This window comes from Mustelus asterias, chromosome 16 (assembly GCF_964213995.1).
Source record: "Mustelus asterias chromosome 16, sMusAst1.hap1.1, whole genome shotgun sequence".
Classification (NCBI taxonomy): Eukaryota; Metazoa; Chordata; class Chondrichthyes; order Carcharhiniformes; family Triakidae; genus Mustelus; species Mustelus asterias.
The window spans coordinates 100,773,359-100,790,657 of NC_135816.1; the positions used below are offsets into that span (position 1 = coordinate 100,773,359).

The 17,299-nt window shown below is 49.4% G+C and overlaps 1 protein-coding gene across 1 annotated transcript; it reads left to right on the forward strand.

Moving 5' to 3' along the window:
- Positions 1 to 227: 227 nt before the first annotated feature.
- LOC144505412 (beta-1,3-galactosyltransferase 5-like) lies at positions 228 to 1,181 on the forward strand. The gene has a single exon (XM_078231524.1). The coding sequence runs from the start codon at positions 228 to 230 to the stop codon at positions 1,179 to 1,181; it is 954 nt and encodes a 317-aa protein (XP_078087650.1).
- Positions 1,182 to 17,299: the final 16,118 nt, after the last annotated feature.

Sequence of the window (17,299 nt, forward strand, 5' to 3'; positions counted from 1 at the left end):
GGGGCTGAATGGCCTCCTCCTGTTCCTGTGTAACAGGCTGGAGAAGGGGCTGAATGGCCTCCTCCTGTTCCTGTGTAACAGGCTGGAGAAGGGGCTGAATGGCCTCCTCCTGTTCCCGTGTTTGAAGGCAAGCCAAATACTCTTAATTTTGGAAAGTATTTTCCCTTAGATTACCGGGATTCCATGAAAACCAAGCTTATTATTTTATTTTGCAGGGAGTTCCAAGCATGGGGCTATTTTCTGCTGCAAGACATTTCCAGTCATGTCGAGAAAAGAAAAATCTTTTGGTTTTTGTCCCCTTGTTGCTGATATTTATTATACGTGGATATTTTAGCCAGTTCAGGCTTGATTTTCTGCATTTGATGAAGTTTGATGACCACTCCTTCCTCATGCTGCCCAACAGCAGCTGTGACACCAATCCCCCATTTCTGGTCCTTCTGGTCACCAGTGCCCAGGACCTGTTGGAAGCTCGCTCGGCCATTCGGCAGACATGGGGGAGAGAGCGGACAACCCATGGCCAGAGGGTGGTGACCTACTTCCTGCTGGGGTACAGCCAAGAGCATCAGGAGCAGCTGCTGAAAGAAAGTTCACTGCACAAGGACATCATCCAGAAAAATTTCACCGACTCTTATTACAACCTGACCACCAAGGTACTGATGGGGCTGGAGTGGGTGAACCGATTCTGTCCGTCCACCTCCTTCGTGATGAAGACCGATTCCGACATGTTTGTCAACACGGATTATCTGACCGAGCTCTTGTTGGGAAAGAATCGCAAGGACTTCTTCACCGGCTTTATCATGAGGAGTTTAAGGCCCAACAGGGACCGATCCAGTCAATGGTATATTAGTGAACAGGAATATCCTCAGGAGAAATATCCACCATTCTGTTCCGGCACTGGGTTCGTGCTTTCAACCGATGTTGCCAATGGAATCTGGACTGTTTCCAGGATCATTCCCTACTTTAAACTGGAGGATGTTTACGTCGGGTTGTGCTTGGCGGAGTTGAAGATTGATCCTGTGGAAATCCACTCGGAACGGAAATTCCACCACTGGAAAATACCATTTTCTGTTTGTGGTTTTCGGAAACTCGTCACCTCTCACAGCGTGAATCCCTCTGAGCTGCTGAGCTTCTGGAAAACACTGGAGGATGCAGCAGATACGCGTTGCCCTGGAGACGAGTGAAGGAGGGAGGCCATTTTGGAGAGGCCTCACACTGACCCCCCCGTCAAAAATGGCAAAACTGCACGAGCCACAGCGGGGGGGTGAGGACAATTCTGCACAGCGAGGTGTTTGGATCGACACTGGGCTGCTTAAATGGGACTGAGGGGAGCTGATTTGACAGGAAGTTTCAAGAGGGAATTACGGATATAATTGGAGGAGCTGTAATGAGAGAGCTTTGATCAGGTCGGGCAGTGGATGGAATGCGAGGCTAATAGGTGCTTTCAGGAAGGTAGAAATTTTTCACAATTTTTGTACAGTAACTGAAATGTTTTAATCATTAAAATCAGATGGCAAATAAAAGCATAGATCACATGAAATGGATTAAATCTAATTGTTATAATGGTGTTCACAGAATTATAGGATCTCTACAGTGCAGAAAGACACCATTTGGCTCATCGAGCCTGCACTGACCATATTTGAAGAGGATATTTGTGGAGCCTCCTCCTCCAGTGAACTGTTTAATTGTCCACCACCATTCACGACTGGATGTGGCAGGACTGCAGAGCTTAGGTCTGATCTGCTGGTTGTGGGATCACTTAGCTCTGTCTATCACTTGCTGTTTGTGCTGTTTTCCATGCAAGTAGTCCTGTTTCACCAGGGTGACACCTCATCTTTAGGTCTGCCTGGTGCTGCTCCTGGCATGCCCTCCTGCACTCTCCACTGAACCAGGGTTGATCCCCGGGCTTGATGGTAATGGTTGAGTGGGGGATCTGCTGAGCCATGAGGTTGCAGATTGTGCTGGAATACAGTTCCACTGCTGTTGATGGCCCACAGCGCCTTATGGATGCCCAGTCTTGTGTTGCTAGATCGGTTCGAAGTCTGTCCCATTCAGCACGGTGATAGTGCCACACAACACGAGGGAGGTTATTCTAAATGTGAAGGCGGGACTTTGTCTCCAAAGACTGTGCGGTGGTCACTCTTACTGATCCTGTCCTGGACAGATGCATCTGCAGCCAGCAGATCGGTAAGGATGAGGTATTTCCTCTTGTTAGTTCCTTCACCTGCTGCAGACCCAGTCTAACAGTTACATCCTTTAGGACCCGATCAGCTCGATCAGTAGTGCTGCTGCCGAGCCACTCTTGGTGGTGGTCATTGAAATCCCCCATCCAGAGTACATTTTGCGCCCTTGCCACCCTCAGTGCTTCCTCCAAGTGTTGTTCAACATGGAGGAAAACTGATTCATCAGCTGAGGGGAATTCAAAGAACATTTTTGAGATAGCTACTGACAACAGAACATTCTACAGCCAACCAGACAGAAGGCTATAGAATGCACAGAATCCAGACACTGCAGAAGGAGGCCATTCGGCCCATTGAGACTACACAACTCTCCAAAAGAGCAGCTTATCCAGGCCCAACCCCTGCTCAATTCACATAATTCCCGGCATCTACCATGGCTAATCCTCCTAACCCGCACATCTTTGGACATTAAGAGGCAATTTAACGTGGCCAATCCACCTAACCTGCACATCTTTGGACACTAACGGGCAATTTAGCATGGCCAATCCACCCAATCTGCACATCTTTGGACACTATGGGGCAATTTAGCATGGCCAAACCACCTAACCTGCACATCTTTGGACATTAAGGGGCAATTTAGCACGGCCAATCCACCTAACCTACACATCTTTGGACAGTAAAGGGGCAATTTAGCATGGCCAATCCACCTAACCTGCACATCTTTGGACAGTAAAGGGGCAATTTAGCATGGCCAATCCACCTAACCTGCACATCTTTGGACAGTAAAGGGGCAATTTAGCATGGCCAATCCACCTAACTTGCACATCTTTGGACGCTAAGGGCAATTTAGCATGGCTAACCCACCTAACCTGCACATCTTTGGAGTGTGGGAAGAAACCGGAGCACCCGGAAGAAACCCACGCAGACACGGGGAGAACGTGGGGACTCCACACAGACAGTGACCCAAGGGTGGAATGGAGCCCGGGTCCCTGGCGCTGTGAGGCAACAGTGCCAACCCACTATACCACCACGCTATGCTATTATTCAACAAGATCAGAGGAATTAATGACCTCATAGCAAAGGCGCACCCAGGTGTCAGTGATCATATGTTTGTATTGAACTTTCAGTTTGAGGGAGAGAAGAGCAGGTCCAAGGCTTGCGTTTTAAACTGAAATGAGGATAGTCATGTGAATGAAAGCAGAGCGAGGTAAAGTGAAGGAACAATGGAGGTTCAGAGATAGGTTAATCGAGATACAGCCTCAGTAGCAGCATGTAGTGTTCCCATTCTGGTTCCAATCGGCCATTATGCAAAGGATTTAAAGAATTAACCATCCTCGCAGGTGAGGGCAGCAGAGCGGCGGAGCTGATTGGCAGTTGCAGGCAAGATTTGCATCGGCGCAGTCACTGCGACCAGAAGGTGGTTTGTGGAGGAGCTGTTGTGAAGTGACAGTTAAACCCCAAACACTGCTTCAGTGTTTCCCTTCCTACCTCCTCCTCTAAACAAAAAAAGGACGTCGGGAGGGCCACAAGCAAGGAAAAGGTGAGTTGAGATTCTTTTATACTTTTACCTGTATAAGGGCAGCATGGCAGCTAAGGCAGTGGTATGCTCCTCCTGCCAGATGTGGGAAACTGGGGAGCAATCTAGTCTCCCTGACATCTTTGTCTGCAGGAAGTGTGTCCAGTTGCAGCTCTTCGCAGATCGCATTGTTTGGTTGGAGCAGCAGGTGGATGCACTGCGGAGCGTACAGGGGACAGAGAGTGTGATAGACACCAGTTACAGGGAGGGTGTCACACCACAGGTTCAGTCAGGTAGATGGGTGACCGCCAGGAGAGGCAGACAGGTAGTGCCGGAGTCTCCTGTGGCTATTCCCCATTCAAACAGGTTTTGGATACTGTTGAGGGGGACAGCCTGTCAGGGGGAGATACCAGCAACAGCCAGGCCTGTGACACCACAGCTGGTTCTGCTGTGGGACAGGGTCGGGCAACGAGCAAGTGAGCAGTAGTGATAGGGGACTCGCTAGTTAGAGGCACAGACAGGCGTTTCTGTGGCTGCGATCGAGACTCCAGGATGGTATGTTACCTCCCTGGTGCCAGGGTCAAGGACGTCTCTGAGCGATTGCAGGACATTCTTAAGGGGGAGGGGGAGCAGCCAGAGGTCGTTGTACATATTGGTAGCAACGACATAGGTGGGAAAAGGGATGAGGTCCTGAAATGTGAATATAGAGAGTTCGGCAGAAGGCTGAAGCGCAGGACCTCGAAGGTAGTAATTTCAGGACTACTACCGCTGCCACGTGCTAGTGAGAGGAGGAATCGGAGGATTAGGCAGATGAATGCGTGGCTTGAGAGCTGGTGCAGGGGGCAGGGATTTGGATTTTTGGATCATTGGGATCTCTTCTGGGGAAGGGGTGAACTGTTCAAGAGGGATGGGTTACACCTGAACTGGAGGGGGACTAATATCCTGGCGGGGAGATTTGCTAGAACTACTCGGGAGGGTTTAAACTAGTTTGGCAGGGGAGTGGAACCCAAAGCAGTAGGGGGACAGAAGACAAGTTTGAGGACAGCACAGAAGTTAAAGGGAGTACATTAAGTAGTAAAGGCAGTGTCAGTAATCCTAGTACCCGACAGATCAGGCAAACGCAAGACAGAGAGCAAGGGAAGTCCAGATTAAACTGCATTTATTTCAATGCAAGAAGCCTGACGGACAAGGCAGATGAACTCAGGGCATTGATGGATACGTGGGACTGGGATATTATAGCAATTACTGAAACATGGGTAAGGGAGGGACAGGACTGGCAGCTCAATGTTCCAGGGTACAGATGAGTATAGGAAAGGTAGAACAGGAGGTAAGAGAGGAGGGGGAGTTGCACTTTTGATTAGGGAAAGCATCACGGCCGTACTGAGAGGGGATATATCCGAGGGTTCGGCCACTGAGTCTATGTGGGTGGAACTGAGAAATAAGAAGGGGGAAATCACTTTGATAGGGTTGTACTATCGGCCCCCAAATAGTCAGCGGGAAATTGAGGAGCAAATATGTAAGGAGATTACAGATGGCTCCAAGAAAAATAGGGTGGTAATAGGAGGGGATTTTAACTTTCCCAACATTGACTGGGACAACCATAGTATTAGAGGGTCGGATGGAGGGAAATTTGTTGAGTGTATTCAGGAGGAATTTCTCAGTCAGTATGTGGATGGCCCGACTAGAGAGGGGGCAAAACTTGACTTCCTCTTGGGAAATAAGGAAGGGCAGGTGACAGAAGTGTTAGTGAGGGATCATTTTGGGACCAGTGACCATAATTCTATTAGTTTTAACATAGCTATGGAGAATGATAGGTCTGGCCCAAAAGTTAAAATTCTAAATTGGGGCAAGGCCAATTTTGATGGTATCAGTCAGGAACTTTCAAAAGTTAATTGGGGGAGTCTGTGGGAAGGCAAAGGGACATCTGGTAAGAGAGAGGCTTCCAAAAGTGTGTTAACCAGGTTTCAGGGTAAGCACATTCCTCTTTGAGTGAAGGGCAAGGCTGGTAGAATTAGGGAACCCTGGATGACTCGGGATATTGAGGCCCTGGTCAAGAAGAAGAAGGAGGCACATGACATGCATAGGCAGCTGGGACCAAGTGAATCCCTTGAAGAGTATAGGAGTAGAGTTTTTTTTTTAGAAACCCTACAGTGCAGAAGGAGGCCATTCGGCCCATCGAGTCTGCACCGACCACAATCCCACCCAGGCCCTACCCCCACATATTTACCCGCGAATCCCTCTAACCTACGCATTTTAGGATTCTAAGGGGCAATTTTTAACCTGGCCAATCAACCTAACCCGCACATCTTTGGACTGTGGGAGGAAACCAGAGCACCCAGAGGAAACCCACGCAGACACGAGGAGAATGTGCAAACTCCACACAGACAGTGACCCGAGCATCGAACCCGGGACCCTGGAGCTGTGAAGCAGCAGTGCTAACCACTGCGCTACCGTGCCGCCCAAGTTAAGAGAGGATTCAGGAGGGCTAAAAGGGGATACGAGATTGTGAGATAAGGCAAAGGAGAATCCAAAGAGCTTCTACAAATACATAAAAGCCAAAAGAATAACTAGGGAGAGAGTCGGGCCTCTTAAGGATTAACAAGGTCATCTATGTGCGGATCCACAAGAGATGAGTGAGTTCCTAAATGAATATTTCTCATCAGTATTTACTGTTGAGAAAAGCATGGATGTTAGGGAACTTGGGGAAATAAATAGTGATGTCTTGAGGAGTGTACATATTACAGAGAAGGAGGTGCTGGAAGTCTTAAAGCAAATCAAGGTAGATAAATCCCCGGGACCTGATGAAATGTATCCCAGGACATTGTGGGAGGCTAGGGAGGAAATTGCGGGTCCCCTAGCCGACATATTTGAATCATCGATAGTCATGGGTGAGGTGCCTGAAGATTGGAGGGTGGCAAATGTTGTGCCTTTGTTTAAAAAGGGCTGCGGGGAAAAGCCTGGGAACTACAGGCCAGTGAGCCTCACATCTGTGGTGGGTAAGTTGTTGGAAGGTATTTTGAGAGGCAGGATCTGCAGGTATTTAGAGACGCAAGGACTGATTAGCGACAGTCAGCATGGCTTTGTGAGTGGAAAATCATGTCTCACAAATTTGATTGAGTTTTTTGAAGGGGTAACCAAGAAGGTAGATGAGGGCAGTGCAGTTGATGTTGTCTACATGGACTTTCGCAACGTTTTTGACAAGGTACCGCATGGTAAGTTGCTGCATAAGGTTAAATCTTACGGGATCCAGGGTGAGGTATCTAAATGGATACAAAATTGGCTTGATGACAGAAGCCAGAGGGTGGTTGTAGACAGTTGTTTTTCAAACTGGAGGCCTGTGACCAGCGGTGTGCCTCAGGGATCAGTGCTGGGCCCACTGTTATTTGTCATTTATATTAATGATTTGGATGAGAATATAGGAGGCATGGTTCATAAATTTGTAAATGACACCAAGATTGGTGGCATAGTGGACAGGGAAGAACGTTATCTCCCATTGCAACGGGATCTTGATCAATTGGGCCAGTGGGCTGACGAATGGCAGATGGAGTTTAATTTAGATAAATGCGTGGTGATGCATTTTGGTAGATTGAACCAGGGCAGGACTTACTCAGTTAATGGTAGGGCGTTGGGGAGAATTACAGAATAAAGAGATCTTGGGGTACAGGTTCATAGCTCCTTGAAAGTGGAGTCTCAGGTGGACAGAGTGGTGAAGAAGGCATTCAGCATGCTTGGTTTCATTGGTCAGAACATTGAATAGAAGAGTTGGGACGTCTTGTTGAAGTTGTACAAGACATTGGTAAGGCCACACTTGGAATACTGTGTACCGTTCTGGTCACCCGATTATAGAAAGGATATTGTTAAACTAGAAAGAGTGCAGAAGAGATTTACCAGGATGCTACCGGGACTTGATGGATTGAGTTATAAGGAGAGGCTGGATAGACTGGGACTTTTTTCTCTGAAGCGTAGAAGGGTGAGGGGTGATCTTATAGAGGTTTATAGAATAATGAGGGGCATAGATCAGCGAGATAGTCAATATCTTTTCCCAAAGGTAGGGGAGTCTAAAACTAGAGGGCATAGGTTTAAGGTGAGAGGGGCAGGTTATGAGAAAAACTAGACCAAATGTGCCCGCCAGCAAACAGAAGCAACACGGCTTCCCAAACGAAGAGGTCAGGCCCCTTTTAAAATGGTCGAGTGTGGATTTCTGACCTGCTGATGAAAGCGGAGCTGTCTTTCCTGGTGGCTGGGAGGTGGCAATGGCAGAACATTGACCCAGGTTCAGCTGTTAAATTCATTTATAGCCCACAGCTGGGTCATCACACGATGGGGGGGTGGGCGAGAGATGTTCCTCATTGAGAACGACTTGATAAGACTCAAAACGTTGTGTGCGGAGGGCAGGACTCTGAACTTTGGTTCGGAGCGTTTGCACTGCACGGTTAACTCACCGCTGTGTCCGGAATTGCCACTGATAGAGAGAATAATCGGAGCTGATTGGACCAGTGCCGAGTAATTATTGACTAAAACAACAAATGTGTGTGGGAATCGAAACACCAGGCGCGATTCGAAACGCTCATTCCATTTTTATTGTTGAGAAGGTGTGTTTGTGTGATCTGTCCCCCAGCCCAGGGCGTGTAAACCCTGGAGTCCAGCAGCTCATGCAGAAACCACCACAAACAATCCTGGGTAAATGGAGAGGGGGAGCGGGGAGGGGGCAATCAACAGACCCTTTGTTAAACAGCTTCCAATTCCTGAAGGGAGTGGTCCCTCCATTAGAGAAACTGGTCTCTTGTTTAAATGGGGAGGTTATGAAGACAGGTTCATTTCAGACAAGTTCACCTGCTTTCCCAGCAGAGAAGATTGATGGCGGTTGCCAGTTATCTCATCGAGTTTTACACAAAAAGAGGCTCCTTCGGCCCATCTTGTCCGTGCTGGCCTTCAAATACCTATCTATCCTCAGCCCATTTCCCAGCACTTGGTCCGTAGCCTTGTGTGCTCGGCCGTTTCGAGTGCTCGTCGAAATGCTTCTTAAATGTTGTGAGGGTTCCGGCCTCCACCACCTTTCAGGCAGTGAGTTCCAGATTCCCACCACCCGCTGGGTGAAAAAGCTTTTCCTTGAATGCCCTCAAAATCTCCTGCTCCTCACTGTGGATCTCTGGCCTCTGGTTATCGACCCCTCTACTCGGGGAAAAGTTTCTTCCTATCCATGCTATCTATGTCCCTCAGAATTCTGTACACCTCAACCATCTCCCTTCCTCAGCCTTCTCTGCTCTGAGGAAACAAAACTCCAGCCTATTGGGGCAGCTCAGTGGCACAGTGGTTAGCACTGCTACCTCACAGCTCCAGGGACCCGGGTTCGATTCCCAGGGGCACAGTGGCACAGTGGTTAGCACTGCTACCTCACAGCTCCAGGGACCCGCGTTCAATTCCCGGGGGCACAGTGGCACAGTGGTTAGCATTGCTACCTCACAGCTCCAGGGACCCGGGTTCAATTCCCGGGGGCACGGTGGCACAGTGGTTAGCACTGCTACCTCACAGCTCCAGGGACCCGGGTTCGATTCCCGGGGGCACAGTGGCACAGTGGTTAGCATTGCTACCTCACAGCTCCAGGGACCCGGGTTCAATTCCCGGGGGCACGGTGGCACAGTGGTTAGCACTGCTACCTCACAGCTCCAGGGACCCGGGTTCGATTCCCAGGGGCACAGTGGCACAGTGGTTAGCACTGCTACCCCACAGCTCCAGGGACCCGGGTTCGATTCCCAGGGGCACAGTGGCACAGTGGTTAGCACTGCTGCCTCACAGCTCCAGGGACCCGGGTTCGATTCCCGGGGGCACAGTGACACAGTGGTTAGCACTGCTGCCTCACAGCTCCAGGGACCCGGGTTCGATTCCCGGGGGCACAGTGACACAGTGGTTAGCACTGCTGCCTCACAGCTCCAGGGACCCGGGTTCGATTCCCGGCTTGGGTGACTGTCTGTGTGGAGTCTGCACGTTCTTCCCATGTCAGCGTGGGTTTCCTCCGGGTGCTCCAGTTTCCTCCCACAGTCCAAAGATGTGCGGGTTAGGTGCATTGGCCATGGTAAATTGCCCCTTAGTGTCCCAGGATGCGTAGGTTAGAGGGATTAGCGGGGTAAATATGTGGGGTAACGGGGAGAGGGTCTGGGTAGAACAATACAGCACAGGAACAGGCCCTTCGGCCCTCCAAGCCCGCGCTGCTCCCTGGTCCAAACTAGACCATTCTTTTGTATCCCTCCATTCCCACTCCATTCATGTGGCTATCTAGATAAGTCTTAAACGTTCCCAGTGTGTCCGCCTCCACCACCTTGCCCGGCAGCGCATTCCAGGCCCCCACCACCCTCTGTGTAAAATACGTCCTTCTGATATCTGTGTTAAACGCCCCCCCCCCCCCCCCCCCCGTCACCTTGAACCTATGACCCCTCGTGAACGTCACCACCGACCTGGGAAAAAGCTTCCCACCGTTCACCCTATCTATGCCTTTCATAATTTTATGCACCTCTATTAGGTCACCCCTCATCCTCTGTCTTTCCAGTGGGAACAACCTCAGTTTACCCAATCTCTCCTCATAACTAAGCCCTCCATACCAGGGAACATCCTGGTAAACCTCCTCTGCACTCTCTCCAAAGCCTCCACGTCCTTCTGGTAGTGTGGCGACCAGAACTGGACGCAGTATTCCAAATGCGGCCGAACCAACGTTCTATACATCTGCAACATCAGACCCCAACTTTTATACTCTATGCCCCATCCTATAAAGGCAAGCATGCCATATGCCTTATTCATAACCTTCTCCACCTGTGACGTCACCTTCAAGGATCTGTGGACTTGCACACCCAGGTCCCTCTGCGTACCTACACCCTTTATGGTTCTGCCATTTATCGTATAGCTCCCCCCTAGGTTAGTTCTACCAAAATTCATCACTTTATCTGGATTGAACTCCATCTGCCATTTCTTTGCCCAAATTTCTAGCCTATCTATATCCTTCTGTAGCCTCTGACAATGTTCCTCACTATCAGATCTCAAACGGGGAGTTAGAAGGGCAAAAAGAGGTCACGAGATGTTCTTGGCAGGCAGGATTAAGGAGAATCCTAAGGCATTCTATTCATACGTTAGGAACAAAAGAGTTGTCAGGGAGAAAATCGGACCTCTCAGGGACAAAGGAGGGGAATTATGCTTAGAACCCAAGGGAATAGGGGAGATCCTAAATGAATACTTTGCATCGGTATTCACGAAGGAGAGGGGCGTGTTAACCGGGAGTGTCTCGGAGGGAGGTGTTGACCCGTTAGAGAAAATCTCCATTACGAGAGAGGAAGTGTTAGGTTTTTTAGGGAACATTAAAACTGACAAAGCCCCAGGGCCTGATGGCATCTATCCTCGACTGCTCAGGGAGACGAGAGGTGAAATTGCTGGGCCTCTGACGGAAACCTTTGTCGCTTCTTTGGACACGGGTGAGGTCCCTGAGGATTGGAGGATAGCAAATGTGGTCCCGTTGTTTAAGAAGGGTAGCAGGGATAACCCAGGAAATTATAGGCCGGTGAGCTTGACGTCTGTGGTAGGGAAGTTGTTGGAGAGGATTCTTAGAGACAGGATGTATGTGCATTTAGAATGGAACAATCTCATTAGTGACAGACAGCATGGTTTTGTAAGAGGGAGGTCGTGCCTTACAAATTTGGTGGAGTTTTTTGAGGAAGTGACAAAAACGGTTGATGAAGGAAGGGCCGTGGATGTCGTCTATATGGATTTCAGTAAGGCATTTGACAAAGTCCCACATGGCAGGTTGGTTAAGAAGGTTAATGCTCATGGGATACAAGGAGAAGTGGCTCGATGGGTGGAGAACTGGCTTGGCCATAGGAGACAGAGGGTAGTGGTCGAAGGGTCTTTTTCCGGCTGGAGGTCTGTGACCAGTGGTGTTCCGCAGGGCTCTGTACTGGGACCTCTGCTATTTGTGATATATATAAATGATTTGGAAGAAGGTGTAACTGGTGTAATCAGCAAGTTTGCGGATGACACGAAGATGGCTGGAATTGCGGATAGCGAAGAGCATTGTCGGGCAATACAGCAGGATATAGATAGGCTGGAAAATTGGGCGGAGAGGTGGCAGATGGAATTTAATCCGGATAAATGCGAAGTGATGCATTTTGGAAGAAATAATGCAGGGAGGAGTTATACAATAAATGGCAGAGTCATCAGGAGTATAGAAACACAGAGGGACCTAGGTGTGCAAGTCCACAAATCCTTGAAGGTGGCAACACAGGTGGAGAAGGTGGTGAAGAAGGCATATGGTATGCTTGCCTTTATAGGACGGGGTATAGAGTATAAAAGCTGGAGTCTGATGATGCAGCTGTATAGAACGCTGGTTAGCCACATTTGGAGTACTGCGTCCAGTTCTGGTCGCCGCACTACCAGAAGGACGTGGAGGCATTGGAGAGAGTGCAGAGAAGGTTTACCAGGATGTTGCCTGGTATGAAGGGTCTTAGCTATGAGGAGAGATTGGGTAGACTGGGGTTGTTCTCCTTGGAAAGACGGAGAATGAGGGGAGATCTAATAGAGGTATACAAGATTATGAAGGGTATAGATAGGGTGAACAGTGGGAAGCTTTTTCCCAGCTCGGAGGTGACGATCCCGAGGGGTCACGGGCTCAAGCTGAGAGGGGCGAAGTATAATTCAGACATCAGAGGGACGTTTTTTACACAGAGGGTGGTGGGGGCCTGGAATGCGCTGCCAAGTAGGGTGGTGGAGGCAGGCACGCTGACATCGTTTAAGACTTACCTGGATAGTCACATGAGCAGCCTGGGAATGGAGGGATACAAACGATTGGTCTAGTTGGACCAAGGAGCGGCACAGGCTTGGAGGGCCGAAGGGCCTGTTCTTTGTTCTTTGTTCTATCTGCAAGTCCAGCCATTTTCGTGTCGTCCGCAAACTTATTGATCACCCCAGTTACACCTTCTTCCAGATCATTTATATAAATCACAAACAGCAGAGGTCCCAATACAGAGCCCTGCGGAACACCACTAGTCACAGGCCTCCAGCCGGAAAAATACCCTTCCACTCCCACCCTCTGTCTTCTGTGACCAAGCCAGTTCTCCACCCATCTAGCCTCTTCCCCCTTTATCCCATGAGATCCAACCTTTTGCACCAACCTACCATGAGGGACTTTGTCAAATGCTTTCCTAAAGTCCATATAGACGACATCCACGGCCCTTCCCTCATCAACCATTCTAGTCACTTCTTCAAAAAACTCCACCAGGTTAGTGAGGCATGACCTCCCTCTCACAAAACCATGCTGACTATCATTAATGAGTTTATTCCTTTCTAAATGCGCATACATCCTATCTCTAAGAATCCTCTCCAACAACTTCCCTACCACGGAACATGGGGTAGGATTGTTGTTGGTGTAGACTCGATGGGCCAAATGGCCTCCTTCTGTACTGTAGGGTTTCTATGATTCTACACAGTCTCTCTTCAAAGCTGAAATGCTCCAGGCCAGGCAACATCCTGGTGAACCTCCTCCTCACCCTCTCCAGCGCAATCACATCCAAAGATGTGCAGCTTAGGTTGATTCGCCATTCTAAATTGCCCCTTAGTGTAAGGGGGACTAGAAGGGGAAATATGTGGGGTTACGGGGGTAGAAGCTGGGTGGGATTGCTGTCAGTGCAGGCTTGATGGGCCAAATGGGCCTCCTTCTGCTCTGTAGATTCTATGATCCTTCCTGTAGTGTGGTGACCAGAACTGCACACAATACTCTAGCTGTGGCCTAACAAGTGTTTAATACAGCTCCATCATAACCTCCCTGTTCTTATATTCTATGCCTCAGCTATTTAAGGCAAGTATACCCATGTCTTCTTAACTTACACCTTATCTACCTGTCCTGTTGCCTTCGGGACGGAGGGGGGGGGGCAATGAACATTCATCCCAAGGTTCCCGCTGGTCCTCTGTACTTCAATCATCCTACCGTTCATATCGGAAGCTGGATTTTGCAACACAATCTGTTCTCCCATTGTGCGAGAAGTCCCAGCTCAAATGTTCCAGCCTCATTCCAAAGATCAGGGCGGCATGGTGGCACAGTGGTTAGCACTGCAGCTCCACAACGCCAGGGCCCTGGGTTCAATTCCAGGCTCGGGTCGCTGTCTGTGCGGAGTCTGCATGTTCTCCCTGTGTCTGCGTGGGTTTCCTCCGGGTGCTCCGGTTTCCTCCCACACTCCAAAGACCTGCGAGTCAGGTGGATTGGCCATGCTAAATTGCCCCTTAGTGTCAGGACGAGTAGGAGAATAAAGATGTGGGATTATGGGGATAGGATCTGGGTGGGATAGGATCTTGTTGGTGCAGGCTTGATGGGCCGAATGGCCTCCTTCTGCACTGTTGACTGTATGATTTTTCTACCATGGAAGTTACGAATGGATTTGAGGAATATTGATGTTAAAAAGGAATATCGACATCAATTTATTTTAACACGGCAGAATCTGCCCCCTGCAATGTTTCAAAACCGAATAACAGATACGCTGAGCGACTTTTCCAAACCACCTGTTGCAACAAGCCGATGACATGCATTTTTGCAACTGAAACCCACTGCTCAGATGACCCTCAAACGATCCTTATACAAACAGGTTTGAACGCTAATTAAGTTGTTCAAAGGTCGGGAGGTTGTAATCACTTTTTCTTTATTTGTTCATGAGATGTGGTTGGCTGGGCCAGCATTTATTGCCCATCCCTAATTGCCCTTGAACTAAGTGGCTTGCCAGGCCATTTCAGAGCTAACCACATTGCTGTGGCTCTGGAGTCACATGTAAACCAGACCGGGTTAAGGACGGCAGATTTCCTTCCCTAAAGGAACCAGATGGGTTTTTCCGACAATCGACAACGGGTCATCAGTAGATTCTTAATTCCTGATTTTTTTTTATTGAATTCAAATTTCACCATCTGCCGTGGTGGGATTCGAACCCGGGTCCCCCAGAACATTACCCTGGCTCTCTGGATTGCTAGCCCAGTGACAATACCACTGCGCCGTTTCTTGCCGAGGGGTGAGGGGTTGGGGGGATGGGGGGAATCACTCAGAGACTTCCTCTTCCCAGAACGAAAACCGCTGTTCCGAGCATTCTTTTCCCATTCCCGCAGGGCGGGATTTGGGAATTCTCCTGATCCCTTTGGGGTGGGGTTAGGGGTTAGGTTAAGAGTTGGTGTTTTTTTCACTGTCGAGGTTTGGCTTCTCCCAGAGGTGCCCATTGACTAAGGAAAACCCAGAAGTCCAATTCGGGAAATGGTCCCAACTTGTCCTGTCGACCTTAAAATGGATTCATAAACATTCACAACACAGAAAGAGGCCATTCGGCCTATCGCGTCTATGCTGGTCAAGAAAGATCTGACCACACCAATCCTATTTTTCAGTGCTTGGCCTATAATTGTGGAGGTTACGGCAGCGCAAGTGCCTTCCTATCCACTCTATCTACGCCCCTCATAATCTTGTACATCTTTATCGGTTCCTTCGCAACCTCCGCTGCTCCAAGGAAAATAACCCCAGCCTGTCCAATCTTTCCTCACAGCTCAGACCCTCCAGTCCAGGCAACTTCCTGGTAAATCTTCTCCACATCCGCTCCAGTGTAATCATATCCTTCCTATAGTATGCTGACCAGAACTACACACAATTCTCCAGCTGTGGCCTAACCAGCATTTTATATCGTATTGTTCATAGAAATCATAGAAGCCGTACAGTACAGAAAGAGGCCATTCGGCCCATCGAGTCTGCACCGACCACAATCCCACCCAGGCCCTACCCCCATATCCCTACATATTTTACCCACTAATCCGTCTAACCTACGCATCTCAGGACACTAAGGGGCAATTTTAGCATGGCCAATCAACCTAACCCGCACATCTTTGGCCTGTGGAAGGAAACCGGAGCACCCGGAGGAAACCCACGCAGACATGAGGAGAATGTGCAAACTCCACACAGACAGTGACCCAAGCCGGGACTCGAACCCAGGTCCCTGGAGCTGTGAAGCAGCAGTGCTAACCACTGTGCCACCGTGCCGCTCTTGTTGACGGACATTTGCGCCACACAAATGCCAGGCAATGACCATCACCAATAAGAGACACTCTAACCAACACTCAATGACATTGAATGGTGTAACCATCACTGAATCCCCCACTGTCAACATCCTTGGGGTCACCATTGACCAGAAACTCAACTGGACTCACCACATAAACACAGTGGCTGAGAGCAGGTCAGAAGCTGGGAATACTGCAGTGAGTAACTCACCTCCTGACTCCCCAAAGCCTGTCCACCATCTACAAGGCGAAGTCAGGAGTGTGATGGAATACTCCTCACTTGCCTGGATGGGTGCAGCTCCAACAACACTCAAGAAGCTCGATACCATCCAGGACAAAGCAGCCCCGCTTGATTGGCACCACATCTACAAACATTCAATCCCTCCACCACCGACTCTCAGTAGAAGCAGTGTGTACTATCTACAAGATGCACTGCAGCAATTCACCAAGGATCCTGAGACAGCACCTTCAAAACCCACGACCACTTCCATCTAGAAGGACAAAGGCAGCAGATAAGTAGAAACACAACCGTCTGCAAGTTCCCCTCCAAACCACTCACCATCCTGACTTGGAAATATATCGCCGTTCCTTCGCAGTCACTGGGTCAAAATCCCGGAATTCCCACCCGAAAGGCATTGTGGGTCAACCCACAGAACATGGACTGCAGCGAATCAGGAAGGCAGCTCACCACCACCTTCTCAAGGGCAACTAGGGATGGGCAATAAATGCTGTCCCAGCCAGCGGTGCCCGTGTCCCATCAATGAGTAAAATAAAGATGGAAAAACACAGTGAAACGGGGAGGTAGGAATACTGGTCCAAACTGATTTCCTGCTCTCTGGGCTTCTCCAGCTGAAGAGGAGGCAGCTTTAAAATGGCTGCTTGGTGGTTCAGGCCGCTCCCAGATCATGTTGTCGTTTCTAGGTCATCACCAGGATATCCTGAGCCTCCTGCAGGCCGGACAGGAACTGAGGATCCCGGTGTCACCTTCCAACCTCCCCCCTTCCCTCCCTTCCCCATCGCTACACTTGTTGAGCTGCTGTTGGAGCGGGCACTTAGTTTCTGCCTGCGTGGCACAGCTTTAAGGTGGAGGAGAGTTTGCACCAACTGAACAAAGAACAAAGTAAAGAGCAGCTGAGTACAAACAATACCCTTCACTGTCCACTAATACACGTGGCAATAATAAATCAAACCAAAAGGAACAGGCCCGTCGGCCCTGCAAACCCATGCCAATCATGATGCCCTCACTAAACTAAAAATAACCTTCCGCCCTGACTCAGTCTGTATCACTCTATTCCCTCCATCTTGCCTAAAGAGAATCTTACCCACCCCACCACCCCACCCAGGCGCTATCCCTAGAACCCCACACATTTCCCATGGCCAATCCACCTAACTACCCATCTTTGGACACTAAGGGACAATTTAGCATGGCCAATCCCCCTAACCTGCACATCTTTGGACACGAAGGGACAATTTAGCATGGCCAATCCACCTAACCTGCACATCTTTGGACACGAAGGGACAATTTAGCATGGCCAATCCACCTAACCTGCAAATC